Source organism: Plectrocnemia conspersa, unplaced genomic scaffold, assembly GCF_051122295.1.
Source record: "Plectrocnemia conspersa isolate PC_06_02 unplaced genomic scaffold, ASM5112229v1 ptg000003l, whole genome shotgun sequence".
In the NCBI taxonomy this organism is placed as follows: domain Eukaryota; kingdom Metazoa; phylum Arthropoda; class Insecta; order Trichoptera; family Polycentropodidae; genus Plectrocnemia; species Plectrocnemia conspersa.
Window position 1 is genome coordinate 26,587,614 of NW_028277167.1, and position 19,916 is coordinate 26,607,529.

Consider the following 19,916-nt stretch of genomic DNA (forward strand, 5'->3'; position numbering starts at 1 on the left):
GATATGAGTAGTTGAAATGTTGATTTTGTATGTATGAGAAAATTTAGGAGATTCAAACGCGCGGGGCTGCGCGCAACCCGTTTAAATTTTTTTGCAATTTTCTGATTTTGCTATAATAACGAAATAAAATTAAGTAATATTCATTTTTTTCAGTTTATGATTACGTAATTACTTCTATATTATCCACTAATTTATATTATACAATAAAATTCAATTAAAATTGTTTTAAAAATAATTGATAATAATTTTTCTTATATTTTTAACTAATTTAATAAATACTTAAAATGAAGTGGTAATAATTAAAATTTATTTTTTGTATATACAATGTAATATATTACCATTAGTTATCATTTTTATTATTTAATTTACTAGTATACATTTTTAAGCAAAATTTTCAGTGCCCTATTCTTTCTGCTAAAATAAATAATAGGATTTCTAATGTTTGTTTTCAACTTTGCCATAATTTTTTCAGACGGAAATTTTTATTATAAAAAATAGTTTAAAACATAGTATTACATTTTACATTTTCCAAGACTTTTTAAACACGTTTTTAATGTTACGTCTCGTTTTTTTGCATCAAGACAGTTTCTTCTTTTTTCTGTTTAAGCATCATAACATCTATGACATTTATATTTTAAAAATTAGACTCGTATTAGTTATTCACATAATCTCCAGTATTAAATATAATCGTTATCTTATTATTTTTATTATAGAAGACTTTCAAAATTAAATACATTCCATGATTATAGAAAAGTTGCAGATGTACTGTTGAGAGTCTTTAAAATTTTTGCATAGCAGCAGAATTTAATTAATACTTTATTATGAATCTAAAATATTTCTTTGCTTTATATTTATAAAATAATATTTACTGCAATTACATTTCAATGTCTATTAACATTTAACATGAAAGACTGTATTGAATATTATAAAACTACATACATAAAATGATAAGCTAATGGATGCTACGTTTTTTTTATTTGTAACTTAGCTTAAGTGATGTCATAGTAATTACTGTTTTTTTCGCAAATGCGATTTAAATTATTGTTTGTTATCAAACACCCTTTCATGTTTAACACCCGTTTAAGCACATAATACAAACACTTCGATAATGGATCCCACTCGAAATTTATACTCAAGATTATCGTTATTTATTTACGTTTTGTATAAACACACTTTACACATGTACGTGCATCAATGCGCCTTCTTTTTAACTCGTTAACGTGTCGCGTATTAATTTCCATACGCACACGTATGAGATCCAGTTCTGTGTGTTTTGAGCATCGTAACATTCGAATCACGCCCGTTAGAAAAAATGGGTCTATACACGTAACGGAAAAAGATTAACAAACGCTTAATACGTTAAAGTACTAAGAGCCGAATTTATTGCATGAATTAAGTTACATCCGAAGGGCCACGACAGTTATGGATACTTTGAGTTGTTTTATAACGCACGAGCATTGCAAATACGCAAAGACTACAATAATGCCTGATTCGATGAATGGTGTGAGTTATGCGCCTGGCTTTCTTAAGAAAAATAAAATAGTATAGTATGTTTCGTGTTGGACAACAACGTAATATATGGTCTTTCTGTGTTGTATATGGGTTTGAACTCTGAACGCAGTTTTGTAGTATATTGCATTTAATAGTACGACAAAGTATTTAACTTAAATTTATATATAATTAGGTTTAGATATGATACCTAGTAGGTAATTAAAATTTATACTGTTAAATATGTAGTTTATTTTTTAGGGTAAATTTTATTTAAAAATGTGTAATCAATTTATGTTTTTTTTTTTGATGAAATCTATAGTTAAAGATTTTAAAATTATATTTTAATACTAAAGAAACGTAATATAGTTCCAACCATAAACATATTAATCCTTGAATAAGATATTAAATAAAATCATTAAGATCCTTAGAAATAGATGTTTAGATTTAGGCTTTATTTTTGTTGATTTAGTACTTCTATATGATGTCATAAAATTGTGTAAGGATTTCTTTGTTTTAATGAGACATTTTCCTTTAGTTGCTATAGTGTTAATAAGTTCTATTAAATATATATTATATTATATCATATCATTGCTATGTTCTATAATATTTACATCTAACTTTAAGAATGATTTTATTGTATTATAGTTTTGCATTATCAAAAAATTGGCACTTGCTCATTAGTGACACAAAGTTTCAAGCCATTTGTTTCAGACCTTTACGTAGTCTAACTTTCGTTTTCGCTACACTGCGTGAACTTATAGTAGGCTTGACCTCCTACCTAAGTTGTCGCGGGTAAAAAGGTGTGAAAAAATGAACGGTCAATAGTATTATTTTCGGCGCTATAGTGGTTTCATAATCTTTTTAGATTACATTTTATGATTTTTGTATAAATCATAAGAGCATAAAAATTAGTACAAAAATAATAATTAATTGTGGTAATGTATTAATGTTAGTAATTGAGTTTTTAATTAAAGATTTTAATATTTTCATTTGAAAATATGTTTCTATTAAGTCTGGAAATGTAAACTTCTAATTCGTTCTTTAAAGTTTTTACATATTTTTCATTTTTAACCCTTTGAGGAATATCGCCGTACATGTACGGCGGTTGATCTTTCACTGTTTTGCGGTACTCCAGATAGTTATATATTAACATATAATAAAATTGAAATATATTTACATATATAACTGAATAAATAAAAAATAAAAAACGTTATTTTTATACAATATTTTATAAATTTAAATTTTTGTAAATGATTTTTTATACAAAATATGTTATAAAAATAATATAATACCAAAAATATTTTATATTAATTTTATAAAAGATATTAAAAGCCTCTGTATTGATATTAAAAATCCATAAAAGCCATATAATATATAATAAATATGCATAATAAATTCCCAAAATTAAATAATAGATGTGTTAAAAAAATTTATTAAAACATACAGTAAAAGCAATAAATCTGTTTTTTTATTGATATTTACTGTACAACAACAGAAATGATTATGGAAATATACGTAAAATTAAATCACTCCTAAGTGTATACTCACAAATTAATAAATGTTAATAAATTAACACACAACTTAAAGGGTTAAGAGTACAACTGTGATTTGGGTATTTTTCAACAATTTTTTTTATAAAAAGCAGCTTCTGGCATATTAATTAATTATCAAATCTATATTTTTTAATTTAATACCTTTAACATTATATCTACCGTTGTAAGATTAAAACTGTTAGCATTCTTTGACGATTTTTTTTAGCAAAAATTCTATAATTGGTGAATAAATAAATAAACAAAGATTTAGATAATTCTTAAGTAAAATTAAATACGTAACTAAGTAATTTCGTATTTTTGTATTACGATTTTAATATTTTTCTGTCAAAATATGTTTAATCAAGTCTAGGATGTAAATAATACTCAAATGTAACTTTTATCTTCAATAGCTTTTACATATTATAAATAGTTATTACCCTTTGTGTATTAAGTTAATTTTACGTATTTTTCCATAATTATTTCTGTTGTTATTTATTTATTATTATTTTATATTTAATTATAATAAGTTACAGTAGAAATCTGAGATTCTTAACTTTTTATTGCTTTGATTTAAGTTACTACATTTTTGTATTAGTATGATTTAATATTTTGTTTCGACACTTTTCTATTATTAAATTTGATAAATTTATTTTTTATTTATAATGTATTATTTGGATTTTTTTAAAATCAATTTAGAAGCACTCAATACTTTTTATAAAATTAATTTAAAATAATTTTTAATATGATAATTTATTTCGTACTCTTTAAATTATTGGTATTAAATCAAATTAAAAAAATAAATATAAATAAAATGTTTTTTATTTATTATTTCTACTATCTAGAATACCTAAAAACAATGAAAGATCAACCGCCGTACATATACGTCGGTACCGCTCAAAGTTAAATTTCGTTATTTTATTTTACATATATTTTTTTATATTATTAGAGGCTCTTAATACATTTTATGAAATTATTAAAAAAAAAATTAAAATTAATTTAATTTTTTTTGTTACTATTTCTATGAAAATTATATACAATTTAATTTACATTTAAATTTTTTCATAGAAATTTAATGTTTAAGGTATTCTAGATAGGTATTCTAGAATATATAACTATCTAGAATACCTCAAAACAGTGAAAAATCGATCGTCTTACATAACAGCGTTTTTTTATTTTTATAATTGTGGGATTCTTAAAAAATTAAAAAAACTTGTATTTTTTGTTATTTACCTTTAAGATAAAGGCCATTGTTTTTAGTTGTATATTGTTAGAATTCTTAGTCTATTTTTTCTAACAAAAATGGTATAATTGGTGGATATTTATTTAAGCAAGATAATTATTATATTTGCTAAATAAAATTTAATATGTACAGCAACGAGAGATAAACAAAGATATATTCTAGGAAATGTGATTAAAATATTACAATTTTTGGTAAAACTATTTTTTGTAATAAATAAATCGTAGGAATAGATGCTGTACTAAATTTGGATCACCTTGTCAATTTATGTGGCTAACTAAAAGCATTTTTATTTTCTGTATGATATATGTATAGACTTCATATAAATTTTTGATTTCTTCCTGTCTGGTAAAGACATATAAAAAAATTCCGAAAACACTTTAGAAAGAATTATTGTTGAACTACATTGTTGTGATTTCTCGTCACCAAAAACAATAATCGATTGATTAAATCGAACAATGGTACTACAATAAAAGGTTCGATTACCGATACGTTCTTAGTTTTGAGTCGTTAATCGTCGATACGTGATATAAGTCTCTCCTTCTTTATCACCTTCCATCGGTGACCGGCTGACCGACATATTGTTTGCATAACTGATCAGAACTAGAAGTTTTAAACAGTAACAATATGCGAGTTTTGGAGCTGAAGGAATCCCGAGAGAAACAAACGCTCTCGAATTTGCATAAATTAATATGAAAAAAGTCACCACCTCCGAATACTAACGGATTTTTTTCACGACGCCTATGTTTATATGGAAAAACGTGTGTAGATACAGTTATGATAATTTACGATGTATATGGAAATGTAAATTAAATGATCATAAAAAGATTAACGCAAAAACGTGTTTATTTTATAAGTATTATATATAATAAATTTAATAAAAAAATAAAATAAGGCATTGTTCAACATATTATATTATATACTTTATTGTACACTAATGCAACTATTACTCACTGATTATTTGTAATGATGATAAAAAAGCTTCTGAGAATAATTTACCCTTTAATGGCTACAAATGTCACGTTATTACTTTCTTTGTGACTTTTCCTTACATATTGATAAAAATTTAAATACAGAATAAAGATTGAGCAAATATAAATATTTTATTATTATGTTTTTCTTCTAAAAAAATAAGATAGACCCGTATTTTATAATTTATATAAAAAAACATTTTTCATAATAAATATAATTAAAATATAGTTACATCTGAAATATTATTCGGCAGTGATCGATAAGCAATGTCTTATGTTGTTGTGCATTTAAAACGATTCACAATAAAATTTAATCAAATAAATTCAGCAATGACATTGATTGTTAAAAGCATATTTATATAAATAAATCAATCGACATTGACATGAATGAAAGTCTAATTTAAAAAATGTTAAGCATAATCTTAAATAAGAACTGTAATCATGTTAACTATAAAAGTTAGATCAATGCATTCAACTGTACTTCTATTTTGTGTATACATAAAATAAAATAAAATTACTTTAGCATGAAAATGAATCAGTCAATTCATATTCAAAAAGTGCAATCAGAGGTCAATGTCGATTTCGTTTACCGTGAAAACGCACTTCACGCAAAGCGTTCCTTATTAGAATATTGAGGTCGCGTTTGTCTTATTAATTTTCACTGCTTATCAAACCTAAAAAAATCGCAGCGCTTGTCAACATTTTTTTGCTCCCCATAATGGCAATAACGTTCCGATATGATGATTTTTACATGAAGGCGTGCCACACGCAAGTGAAAATATTACTTTATAACAAGTACTAAATTATTGAAAATTTCTCTCAGTAGTAGTTGAGACTTTGTTGTGATGCATATCATATAAAATAATTAAGTATAAACTACGTTTTTGTAGTAAAAAAACTGTGATATATATCGGAGATTTATCGCATGGCTTTTTAATTGTGATTTATAGTGCTCTTAAGGAAGATGCGGTTAATATTTATGTTCACAACAGTAAGCTGTTTTTTAATTTGATATTTTTGTAAGCAAGCTATAAATTATTTCAGCTTTTTATAACGAAGAAGTTACATATGTATTATTTGTATTGTATATTTTTTTCACTGCAAATATTCAATCAGTATTTATATTGAGAAAATATCAATTAATCTGATTATGTTCATATTTTTTTACATATTATATAATTAATGCAGTAGTTCAGTTATAGATTTTAAAAATGTAAAATTGATATGAAAAAAGAAAAAACTTTTGATGCACAGCTTTCAAATACAACATTCTTCATAATATTATTTTTTCACAAATATTTATTTAACTAATTTATACATATATAAAATTATACGTTTTACTTTAAAATTATTACTATGCATGTAGTAGATAAATATTAAGTAGTTCCATAAAAAATACTATTATTTTCAATAACATTTTATAATATTATGTAAAGCATTTTAGAAATTATTTGATTAAAAATTTACTGAGTAGCATATTATTTTACAACTAATCGTAAAAATGTAATTAATTAAAATTTAGTAATAAATAATATTATTTTATACGAAATTTGATATAAAAGTAGTAAATTTTTGCATTGAAATTCTATATTTATTATGTAAAGAATTTCATAAATTAATAAGTTCAAAATTCACTACGTACATTAAATTGTAAACAATCAGAAAAATAGTATGTGAATCACTGGTTAATTTAGTAAAAAAAATATTAAATTATATGTATAAAAGTTTATGTGTATTTCTGGTGAAAATACATTTTTACTGGTAAATATGTATGTATTATATATTTGTACTAGTGATAATATAATTTATCTGACAGGAACTAGTGTAATTATATGCTGTTCTAAACTGTCATCTTACAGCTTGAAACGTGTAAAAATCAGACGCGCATGATGAGATACTTTCCCTTTCGCTCGCTCGCGTTTTAAGTGACGAGAGTGAGTGTGAGATAAGGGCGTGCGGAACGCATGTAACGCACGCCTTTATCTCTCACTCACTCTCGTCACTTAACACACGAGCGAGTGAGCGAAAGAGTCTCAAAAAAAATCTCACCGTACGCTCCTGATACTTAACACCAATCACTGTTGCCTTTTTGTTTAAAAATAAAAGCTCGTTCATAAAAATTTTTAGGCACACAAATAAATTACAATTAAAAAATTACGACTCACTAGACAATCACATTTTTTATTGCTCTATTATACGCATTTAATTGGTAAATTATCTATAGATAAAAGGGTTAACGACCATATAAACAGTATTAATTTCTTCATTTGAGCTTTTAATATATTCAATCGCGTTAAGGCATCAGCATGCATAATTTCTTTAAGGAATTAGTGTGCTACACATCTTGTAAGCCCACCCAGAACCACCCACACCCGAGCAATCCTTTATCAACAATCTATGCAGTGCTGACAGACGATAAATTAAATCTATTTCGAATCCAATTTTAAGGACACATTTTACTGATACAATGCATGTTGACATATTTCGAGGCGACGACCATGGGACGGAACAGTTGACATGTGCTTTGATCACCTCGGCAGATCGAATCCGTATTCTTTTGACAGGTCATCACGCGCTGGATGCGTATGGAATGATAATTTTACGATTTTTATGTAAAAAATATCATATTGTCTTATTAAGAATGTCAGAAATTGATGGATGACAAATTGGAATTTATTAGCATTCGTTAGCATCATAAATAAAAAAGGTAAGCGACCGTAATTTCGGCCGTCTGTTTGGCACAACTCTTAATTTCGTTCGAAGTTAGATTAGTTATTTTTGTTATTAATAATTTAAAAATAATGCACCTGCACGTAGAGGTGTCCCCCAATGCGTTCCACTGACCCCGAATCCACCGGAAGGTCCTTAAAAGTCATCGATCGTCCTGTCTGCGACCGTCAGTCACTTTTTATTATTCGACAGTGAAATTTTATTATGAGTCAGTGCAAATTTAAACGTCGGACGAATGACACGCAAATTGTAATAATCAGAAAAAAACTAACAAAGCGACAATCGTTTTTGGCAAAGTTTCCTCGATAGAGGTACATTTCCACAAATCGTTCCAAAAACCGCAAAATTGTTAATTCCGGACGCGATGTTTGGGTTAACGATTGGATTGGTTAACAAAGTGTCTCATTGTAAATGTACAGTTGCAATCATTGTTTTTTTTCTGTTGTTATAGGACAGAAAGTGAACCACTTGATTGATTTACAAATGCAGTAGGAAGAGCACATCGACAAATTAGACATGGGAAAGCGCGATATAAAGGTAAGTTATTTATATTAGTTATTATTTTAATTTAAATATTCATTTTAGTTTATTATTAAAATTACGTTATCATGACACAATGTTTTTAATCATGTGTCTCAAAGGGTTTGATAGATCTATCTTTGAAATAGTGCATTATTTTAATTATTTGTGCGCTGTTTAAAAATAAAGTATGTGAGTGACAATAGTCGTATATAATAATTGTTTAATTAGTTACAATTTATTTTATATATATTGTCTATATGTTATTGTGACGGTTCTTTTAACTTAAATGTATTTTTCAGAACATTGATTTATATTATATTACTATTTAAATTTTTTTTTTATACTTTAATACTAATATATGTAACTCAAAAGGCTTATATCAATTCCTTAGTCGATTCTTTAAGAACAAACATTTATTGAGTTCGTCCTTATTATTCTTAATGCCCCGTATGCATTATTATTTTGGTCATGAGAAAAAAATTGAGAATATTTTAATTAATCAAAATTTTATAAACACAACAGATTTCAAAGCTTTAAACAGGAACAAAATAATTTTAATAAGGTTGCATCTTTTTAGATCATCATAAAAAATCTAACTTGAAAAAAGTTTTAGAATTTTTTCTTAATTATTCGTATATTTTTTTTTCTAATAATATTTTTTAATGTACGAAACACGATGACTGATATCGCTTCTTATTTAATTTTTATTTTATTTGCTTATGACTGTAGCAGTAAGTAAATATATTTTAATTAAATAACGAGTTGTGATTTACACTTATAAAAATAATAGTTTCATTCGTGAAGATCGAATTTATGATCCAAAATTTTTTGAATATCAATTGCCTTGATTACCCAATTCATTATTATATTTTCTAGCCACTCAGAGCTACCACAGTTTTGTCTAAGGATTTGATATTGTAAAGAAGAATTGATATATATAAATTTAGCAACACAAGTACTATCGAGCGCAAAGCGTGATATGATGAGTGCGTATTTATGGGCATAAAGCGTTATTTTGTGGACGTAAATTTATAGGCGTGTAGTTGGCCTATTTTTTATCATATTATATAAATATATAAAATTCCAATAGCGGACGGAATAGCGTAGTCCATAATATAACTCTGAGTTTTGCGGGTTCGAGTCCCCGCAGTGGCACTAGAATTTTTATATTGATTATAAATTGTATAGCACATAATAATTTATAATTAATAATATAGATGTCACCGATTCCCATACTTTTTCAGTCTGGTAGTAAATACTTACTTGTAGGTATTCCTTATATCTGATTGACTTAGTTGGTACAGATTTACCCCGTTGTAACGCATTGGGCTTACGCTTGCCCATTTTACACTGTTTCGCACAACGAGTACTTCACTAAAAGTCGTGGGTTCGAATCTCAGATAAAGCAATTGCGTTTTTTTACAATGCAGATGAAAATTAGTGATTATAATAGTTATTAATCTGATCGATAACATTATATTAGGTTTTCCTAGATTTTTCTTATCTTTCGATTTCGAATCATTTACAATAAAAGTGTAATATATATAGAACATTATTTGCATAATAAACATTTATTGCATAGCCGCTAGATGGCGTACAATATAAATTTAATTAATAAACAAACAACTATTTTCTGATAAAAAAAAACTCTAACCTAAAAATAAATACTTTAATATTATTCTAAAATGTAAAATGTACTTAAAACAATGTGATCTGAGATAGTATGTACTGACAAATTCTGAAGCAGGACTACTAAGTGCACATCATATGAAAAGGTCTTTTTCTAGATAACATAAGCACGCTGCTGGTCCCCCGTGTTAGTGTGAGTTTAGAGCGATTCACTAATGCCGGACTATTAGGAGCACGTAATATGTAGGAAGTCTTCTTTATGATAAATTTAGTACAAATGTGTATAATTTTTATTATTATTTACTACAAACAAAATGAAAAATACTAATAAAAATAATATATGCATTATATAATTTATTAAAATATAAAAGTAATTTTAAATGCATTCTATGATTTTAAAATTATGTTTAAATCCAATTGTTTTGCTCTGTGTTTAATAAACTGATTTGAGCTTATGTTATAATGTTATTTCAGTTTTATTTGTCGATTCTTTCTATCATTTTTTCTGGAATCTGCGTATTTGTGGAGAAGTTGGCGGAGGGATGATGTCAGTGGAAGATCCTCAGAGTTATAATTGGTGTGGCAGCAACAGTATAGCGGAGGTTGATCGTATGGTGGAGTATGACCGTATGTCTGCTGGTGTCTGCCATCTCCTCACTGGAGACCAGCCTTAAATATTCAGGGCTGCAAAGCTTGCTGACAAATTACAATCATGCAGCGATCATCCAACCAATCGTTGCACTCGTTTCTTAAAAAAACGAAATATGTATACGCCTTTAGAAAGTGACATTTGCTTGATGGACATCTCCGAGTCGCATTGTGTCGCACTTATGGTGATATATTTTTTTTCGTGACCGTTGCGCAACAAACAAATTTTCTGTCAATGAACATGAGAATCCTTGCGTGTTATTTATGTGACATTTTTTTCTAGTCATAACAAGGGCCTTTGTGTGGTACCATCCTTTACATTACATTGTCTTGTTTCTCTCAATTGTTAATGAATGGTCATGTAAATTAACGTTTCAAAAATAAAATCTTGCACAGTTTGTTCTGAAGTTCTTAAGGTTTTAAACTACCGTTGAAGTTACTGTTACATAACTTTATATTTGATTTATAAAAACTTAAACGTTTGATATTTGGTTTATCGGCTTTTGATATTTTGTGTAAAATAGTCGAATCTGACGTTATTATTGAAGAAAGAATCGGATATATATTTAATGCAAAAAATAATATTTATTGTAAATATATATGCATTTTTTTATAATTTAATACGTCTATATTTAGATTACAATTAAAAAGGTTAGGTTTACACTAAAACAATTAGAGAACAAAATCAAGAATAAATTAACATTTTTCTGTAAATTAAAAACTATAAAATATTCTTTCACCACTAAAAAAACATTGGTCAAGAGCAAAAACCTATATTTAAATATATTTTTACACATAGATAGATTGCTACTAGTGTAAAAATATTTTTTAAAATTTATATTTAGTTATAATAGTGTAAAATGAAGACTAAATATATACATATTATAAAACAATTTCTTGAACGACAGAATAATCACATAAAATTACTTAAAAGCAAACTATTTGAAAGTCACAGCTTAAGAAGCTTTAGGAGGACCTTATATATATTTCGAAAATATAATGTTAGATTCAGATTCTAGTAATATGAAATATCGCCCAATTAAGCGCACGTCAAACATGACCGAAAAAAAATCGCTTATATATAAAACAAACAGAAAATCACCTGGTGTAATTTGTTCGAGAGTCCAATTATACACAAACGACTAACGTGTTGATTTTTTCATCATTGCAATTCCCATTTGTCTTATATGACTTAAAACTTAGAACATCGGTCATCGAACCGAAATTTTTAGTCATTTGATCATTCAATGTCCTTACGCCTCAGGTCATCGACATTTCTAAATTAAATCCTTATAACGGCGTATAATCGACCAAGAGGCTTTTTGTATCAAAGAACCGGTTAAAAATATTCAGATGATTGAATTTTTCGTGTCTAAGCGCGTAATATTTTATTTAGTCTATAAGAAATGCGCTATAGGCGCTTGCGTAACACAAATTGATTCGTGTGATTCATAAGCTGGAAATGGTCATAATAATAATACGATTTACGACCGCCATCCCATTTTAAGGTGCGTAAATATTAGGAAATTGATAAATGCCGGTTATAAATATAGACATCGATACAGTCATATTTTATGTATAATTTAATAGGAATTTATTAGTCATTAATCCTCTCATCTATTCTAATAAGTGTAGCATTATATATATGAGCTTTTTTTATTAATAAAAATGATTGGTAGTTCTTATTTATGTTTTATCTGAATATACGAGGAAGGGAAAGTTAGAAAATTGTTTCTATTTGACCAGTGCTTCCTACCTTACGCTTTCAGTTGGTATTACTTTTAGATTTACTTATATGCATGTAATTATCTTTCGGGAACAATGTGAATTCGAATTTAATATTAAGTCTTAGTCTACAGTTATATTTGATCACGTCCACTCAATCTAACAAGCATCATCACATCATCGTTGCACCTCTTGACCAGCCGCTGCAATCAACCTTGACATTCACCACTTTTCCGTAGATTCAACTTGATATCGCATCACGAACTACCTGTCCATTTTTAAAGCTGAAACCACATTTCACGCTTCGTTTACCAGTATATATAAATGACTTGCTCTTCCCGAGAACAGCATCGTTAACATGCTACGACTTTTATAACCGTTCAAAAATGGTTATTCCTTAACCATTACGACCGAATAAATCACACACCTCGAGCATTGCATTTTTTTCTACAAAATCGATTAAAGCCATCGAGCGCTTTATCATCCAGCAACCCTCGCAAGGTCGCCTAGTGAACTATACAACAATCAAAAACAATGTTAAGAATGAAACCTTTCGCGGACATTATTGCTTTTTTGTCTTTCAACAAAACACGTTCGTTGTGTGTATGTTGTCCAATAATTTATCGATCTAATTTAAATATGCATTGTACCACTTATAGATTATGATCGCTCTTATAGAAATATCATCTTTAATATAGTGAAAAAAATAATAATAATAAATCCATGACATTGACTTTGAATTTTTTATATACATGGACGATTTTTACATTAAAACTGGTTGCGTGAAAACCTGTCGATGATACCGTTTTTTATATAAAAATCGCCTTAAATGCAGGTTGTGTTTTATAAATGATCTAATGTTATGTTATGTTAAGTATAAAACAATATACTATATAATCATTTACACCTGTAATGTGTATATGATTTGTAGCATTAAAAGCTCTGCAATCATTTTAAATTAACTTTAAGTTTGCTTCTATTATTTTAAAATTTAATTTATTCATTATGCATAAATCATTTTTTTAGTATCTAATTTTAAACATAAGTGCTTGTTATATTAGATTATCAAAATTTATTTTAAATGGTCGGATTTATATTAAATGGTCAGAATTTACATTCAATCGTAAGAATTATTTTGACAGATGGTAAGCATAATTTTTATTAGTCAATATTTATTACAGTTTATTGGTCAGTAACATTTTTATTAAATTTTCTATTGTAACCTGAGTGGCGTAGCTATGGGGGGGTGGACCGCCCCGGGCGGCACTTGCTTGGGGGCGGCATATTCGCGACGGGACCTTCTAGTGTGGTTCTTAAACCTAAATGCACTAAAACATATACAAATCCATGAATAACAAGAGCTTAATAATAACCAATTTAAAATTTTAAGAAATGCTGATTTTATGACCGTGCAAAAAAATGTATGGGGGGGGGGAGGGACTGGGCATCACAAATTTTCAGGCAAATTTGCGATGCTCGGCTTTGTCACGCGGAGCGCGAATCATCTTAACAATTTATTGACGATTCGTGGTCTATACGGAACGTTATTTGGTAGATATTTCTACAAGTGGCGGTACGGATCGAATCCATATTTGTATCCAAAGAGCGTTGTGATAAAATGTATTACTTTCTCGACATAGCGTATATTCAATAAAACACACTGAAATCTCTGAGGGGGTGGTGTCGACAATCTGTCGATGCTCGGCGATTTAATGTAGAAAAAATATGTTGTAGGTGATAGCTACGAAGAGCTGGAACAATTTATGTGGGATGGTGCATATCTATTTTGTGTGCATTTGTGATTAAAACAAGTGTTTATTTTTAAATAAAAAAATATTATTTATTCACAGGGCGTTTTCATTTTACTGACGCTCTGCGTCGCCGGTCTCCTCGACGCCAAAACTTTACGCAAAAGGCAAGATGTCTCCATTCGAGAATTTCCACCACAAAGGAGCTTCAGTAGGGCTGCTGTCGAAAGTTCTCCGATTCCAAGTCCAAAATCGGCTGCCCTCAGAGTCGCCACTGGAAACGATGAGATTGGAAGTCGAAGATTGCCTTTAAGAGCTGCAGTAGAAAGCATGCCAGCAAAGTAAGCATTAACTTTTAATTTATTATCGTACGTGCGATACTAATTAATATCTTATCTTAGATATGAACGGGCTGAAGCAATTTCATTCCGAATTCCAATGAGAGATGCCGTAGAAAGAAGACCGCCAGCTTACGACGATGATCTATTCGCTCTTACTGATGAGTTGGAATCGCTGGGAATTGACCCGTGGACCATTAAAAAGAAGCCTGGTAAGAAGCCAGAGAAAATCGAAGATGTAAGTGTAGCTGCTTAAAATATAATGCTACTGTAATATGAGATGTTCATTAAAATATTTTGATTATAGAGCGATTCTCCACACAATTATGTTATCCAACTTCCACCCAAAGATAGAGTGGAATATTCCCAACTGCACCAGAATAGCGATCACACGAGAATGAACGCAGGTCTCAAAAACGCGTATTATGGAGCTGCTAAACCGTACAATAACAATGACGCTTGGAGTCAACATTATGCTGCTTATCAACCAATGTATAGGTTACAATAGTGTTAAGAAAATTATCAATGCTTGATTTTGCTTTATATGATACGCTTAAGATGCTGAATTAGTCGTGCCATATATTTTATTTAGATATATTAAGATGACTGTTTGAAAACGGACCATAAAATTAAAAATACCGTTGACCACAAACATTCTAAATATAAAATAGTACTTGCTTTGCCGTGAGGGAGGCTTAGTGCTCGTCCATTTATTACCGCCACTGCCTATTACGACGATTTAGAGGTATAATCGGATTAGCTTGTTTTATTACTAGAATTATATAACCGAAGTGCTAGAGTTTAAACAGGCTGCAACCAGTCACTTAAACAGGCTTGAAACGGTCATTAAATATCTTTAACAAGCGTGAGATCTGGCAATTTTTTAAATAGTTGCACCGCTAATACTGGATAATGGCGTTAATCAGTGCGAAATATAATTTGTCGATAATTAAAAAAAGTCAAATTAGAATATAATAAAAAATGCTCTAGAACTCTTTATTCTAACACATGAGCTTTATAGGATATACACAAATGAATAAATTCGAGAATTATCATATACGTTTATGATACTCTCAAAATTGTTCGTTAGTAATAAAATATATTAAAAAATACACGACAGCATATATTTTAATAAGCTTAGCTTTTGCTGCTTTTAAAAAACCACAACGGGTGACCTTGACCTAAATAAATATATTTCCATATTTTCAGCAGTTCAGTGAACCGTTTCAATACCCACGATCAGTTCCAGCAATTGGTCGCACGTCCGCAAACACCAAGATTTGAATACTATCTCAAAAGAGAGTTTGGAGGTGAAAAAACCGCTATTTGGCTTAAAATCGCTGCAGGAATACTAATTTATTTTGCATTTCAGGTAAAAGTCTGAGGCAATCTAGTCAATCTTCCCTGATGGTCTGCTACATAGAAAGCTGGTCGATTTACAGGAAAGCACCCATGTCTTTCTCTTCCGGTTCATTGCCTCCATTATGCACCCACGTCCTATACGCCTTCGCCACTCTTCATCCAGAGACTTTCACGCTTATGTCCAATGATAGAGAATATGATATAGTCCAGGGAGGATATAGAATGGTGACGGGATTGAAGATGCAGCAACCTCAGTTGAAAGTCATGATATCAGTCGGCGGAGACAGATGGTCCAGTGCCAGAAGACTTTCTCAGTTGGCTAGTACTGAAAGCAGAAGAGCCAGCTTCATATCGAGTGCTGTGTCTTTCTGCAGAGCGCATGGATTCGATGGTGTGGATATACATTGGCAATATCCGGGAGCTGAAGACTTTGGTGGTAGCTATACTGACAAACAGAATCTCGTAGAACTTTTGAAGGAAATGAAGAGCGAATTCGATAAAGAAGGATTAATCATCAGTATGACAGTTCCTGGATCAAGGTACATATTAAAATACATATAAATATAATAATCCTATATTCCAGGTTGAATGTAGCTGGATTAGATTTGGAAGTGTATTCCGAAAGGAAGTGTCGAGAGTACGTATACACCTGTTTATATACAGTGGAGGTGCTTTTGCTCTTTCCTACTCTCGACTCCTTGATCTTATTGTCTGATACTTATTTTATAAAAATAGCCTTTTATGTAACGGTCATAATTTAAATAGCTGCAGATCTGGCCATTTTAAAATTTGAGTATTTGATAGCCACATTCCACTTCATATTTGCTTAAACACTGGCTGTTCTTTGTTTAGGTGCATTGCATAGATTCATTTACAAGTGGCTCTAAACCGTCCAAATCTCTGATTGTCTCGCATTTCGAAACAAAATAAGCACAAATAGACACAATTGGGCTGTAGATAAAAACTAATATTCTGTGTGAAAAGAAATACACAATTCAAAATTGACACAATCTTCCCGTAAATGTCGATACACAGTTCGTACAGAATTGTTATTTCAATAAATGTGTTGTTGTAAACTAACTCACGACACTTAGAACACTCGTGATTATTGACAGCTGTCTGATTTACAGTGCTGCCGATATAGGAAACTCGAATTGGATCACACCGTATTATGATTGATTTTAGCAAATTATGATAGATATTATATTTGATTTTTATTGCAAATTTTTTGCTCTGCCATTTTATAAATGAAGAAATCACCAAGCGTGACTAAATGTGTCATCAATATTTGACTGTCAAGCACAAACTACGTATCCAATATGGTTAAAAATTGACATGCGCATCACAGACAATGATTGTCGTTTTTGTTTTTATCATACTTCTTATAAATAAAAAAAGTAGCTTGTGAAAGCTAAACGAAATTTTACTGTTGTACAGTTAACCAGATTATTTTTTTTTAAATTTTTATTATGGTATAGATTCCGCATTGAAGATGGATATGACGCTGCATCTATTAAGAATTATGTAGAATGGATCACCCTGGAAGCTTTTGACTTCAGAGAAGATCGCAATAGTTGCAATGTAGCTGACCATCACTCTCCTTTACTACCGAGACTTAGAGATAGTACAACCACGGATTCCTTTTATAATGTTGTAAGTAATCTCTAAATTAATTAAGTGTCATACCACGATGACATATTGATGCCTTACAAATCGATTTTCAGGATTACTCTGTAAAATATTTGATAAGATCTGGAATGCCAGCTCAAAAGATCGTTCTGGGAATACCGATGTTTGGAAGATCGTATCAATTGGAAAATCCAGCACATTATCACGCGGGTAGCAGAGCTGATGGACTTGGGGATGAAGGACAATTCACACAGACTAAAGGACTTTTAGCATATTTTGAGGTACATACAATTATGTAATGTCAACTTCCTTTAATAAAGCATGAGTATGAATCCCGGGTGGCCCTTTATAAACAAATCAATTGTGGTCGCTTTTCGACGACAACAAAATATCTCAAAGATGAACATGATAAGATCCTTTTGGAACATTACAATACTTTTGTTTACCACGATACGTGTTTATGGTTTACGAAAGTCTCGCGCTCACTGCGTACATTGTTCTTTGATGTTATAATATGATGATTCAGTTTTATTTAAAACGAAAGTATTAATCTACTATTATTACCAACTTTAGATTTGCGATGAAATGGCTTCGAACGATTGGAAAATGTACAGTGATGAAATTGGCAGTCCATTTATTGTCAAGGGAGATCAATGGGTTGGATTTGATAATAAAGAATCTATAATAAGAAAGGTCGGATATCTGAAGAAAATGGGATTGGCTGGAGCTGCTGCCTGGGCTGTGGATATGGATGACTTTAGAGGACTGTGTGGCGAATCTTGGCCATTATTGGGAACTCTGGCTTATACGTTAAGAAGTAAGTTATATTTTATAATCTATCTGTAGTGCAAATTAAAAAAATACTATCTATTATAGATATGCCGATAATGAAACGCGAAGAAAGCACCAAGATGATTGGAAGATGCGATGAAGATGAAGAAGGTTTGTCTTCTGATCCTAATAATTGCGCAGTATATTACATGTGCAGAAATAGTATAAAATACAGACTCCACTGCCACGAAGGAACTCTTTACGATTCATCTTCATCTTTCTGCAGGTAATCTTTTGTTCAGATTGAAGTGTTATTTCAAATATTAATTAATGTTATTTATAGGGTAATGGAATCATCGCAATGCTTACCAGGACAAAGCGTCAAAGCAGCTGGTCATAAGGAATCGTTTACCATGATAAGCTATAACCAAGAATATTATAATATTAGGGATACACCACAAAAAAGCAAGTTTTTGTAGAATTAATTTATTGGTTTAATAGTTCCTCTTCTGATTAATGCTTTGTTTTATATAGGCAATGAGAAAAAGATGGTCTGCTATATGACAAGCTGGGCATTTTATAGAAAAGGCGATGGAAAATTTGTGCCTGAACATCTAGACACTAGACTATGCACCCATGTCATTTATGCATATGCTTCTCTGGATCCTGATAAGCTAATTGCTAAAGAATTTGATCCCTGGACTGATATAGACAACAGTAATAATCTACAGTATTTTAATATTGTAAATATATCAAATATACTGAACAATTTTATTTATTATAGATATGTATGCAAGAGTGACAGCATTGAAAGATTCGAAAATCTTGCTCGGATTGGGAGGATGGACAGATTCTTCCGGAGATAAATACAGCAGAATGGTCTCATCTGGCTCCTCGCGTAGAAAATTCGTCACAAATCTAGTCGCGTTCTTACGCAGGTATGATTTCCAAGGCTTACACTTGGATTGGAACTACCCCAAATGCTGGCAGAGCAATTGTGCTAAAGGACCGGTATCGGACAAAGCTAATTTCGCAAAGTTGATCCAAGAATTATCTGAAGAGTTCATGAAGCAAGATCCTCCGATGGAGTTGGGGGTAGCCATTTCTGGATATAAAGAAGTGATAGACGCGGCTTATGACCTTTCGAGCTTGGGAAAAAATGCAGATTTTCTTTCTGTCATGTCGTATGACTATCACGGAGGATGGGAATCTACCACTTCACACGGCAGTCCTTTGTATGCCACGCCAGGTGAAAAGTATCCACAATATACAGCTGTAAGTATTTATTTATTATTGTTTTAGGTAAGTATAGATTATTATAAACTGATTGCAATTCTAGGATTATGTCATTAAATATTTGGTCAGCAATGGTGCTCCAGCCGAAAAACTATTGATGGGTTTAGCCTTTTATGGGCAAACTTATCAATTGAGAAACAATGCACAGAGAGATGCCGGCCCTGGAACTTCAGCTGTTGGTCCTGGATTGCCAGGCGATTTAACAAAACAACCTGGAATGCTGTCATATTATGAAATATGCGATAAAGGTATTTTTTAAATATAGCATAGACCAATTAATTGGATTC

At 30.1% G+C, this 19,916-nt stretch overlaps 2 protein-coding genes across 11 annotated transcripts in view; one reads left to right on the forward strand and one right to left on the reverse strand.

The window, feature by feature from the left end:
- Pdf (Pigment-dispersing factor) overlaps window positions 1-8,154 on the reverse strand; it is a 36,363-nt gene extending 28,209 nt beyond the window's left edge. The window contains exon 1 of the mRNA XM_088183055.1: window positions 8,039-8,154. The gene's annotated coding sequence lies outside the window, so the exon portion shown is untranslated. The remainder of the gene's footprint in view (window positions 1-8,038) is intronic.
- Window positions 1-19,916, forward strand: part of Cht10 (Chitinase 10) — a 30,305-nt gene that overhangs the window by 307 nt on the left and 10,082 nt on the right. For 2 of the 10 annotated variants that reach the window (XM_088183044.1, XM_088183043.1), the window contains exons 2-15: window positions 8,413-8,498; window positions 14,336-14,574; window positions 14,635-14,809; window positions 14,879-15,069; window positions 15,781-15,881; window positions 15,944-16,472; window positions 17,412-17,586; window positions 17,658-17,843; window positions 18,136-18,379; window positions 18,439-18,619; window positions 18,677-18,798; window positions 18,868-19,050; window positions 19,118-19,608; window positions 19,673-19,877. In XM_088183044.1, the coding sequence (XP_088039170.1) occupies window positions 8,478-8,498; window positions 14,336-14,574; window positions 14,635-14,809; window positions 14,879-15,069; window positions 15,781-15,881; window positions 15,944-16,472; window positions 17,412-17,586; window positions 17,658-17,843; window positions 18,136-18,379; window positions 18,439-18,619; window positions 18,677-18,798; window positions 18,868-19,050; window positions 19,118-19,608; window positions 19,673-19,877 (3,043 nt within the window). In that variant the 5' untranslated portion in view covers window positions 8,413-8,477. Of the gene's footprint in view, window positions 1-8,123; window positions 8,273-8,412; window positions 8,499-14,335; window positions 14,575-14,634; window positions 14,810-14,878; window positions 15,070-15,780; window positions 15,882-15,943; window positions 16,473-17,411; window positions 17,587-17,657; window positions 17,844-18,135; window positions 18,380-18,438; window positions 18,620-18,676; window positions 19,051-19,117; window positions 19,609-19,672; window positions 19,878-19,916 lie in introns of those variants that run through there. The other 8 variants (XM_088183047.1, XM_088183046.1, XM_088183048.1 and 5 more) reach the window with 7 other exon arrangements.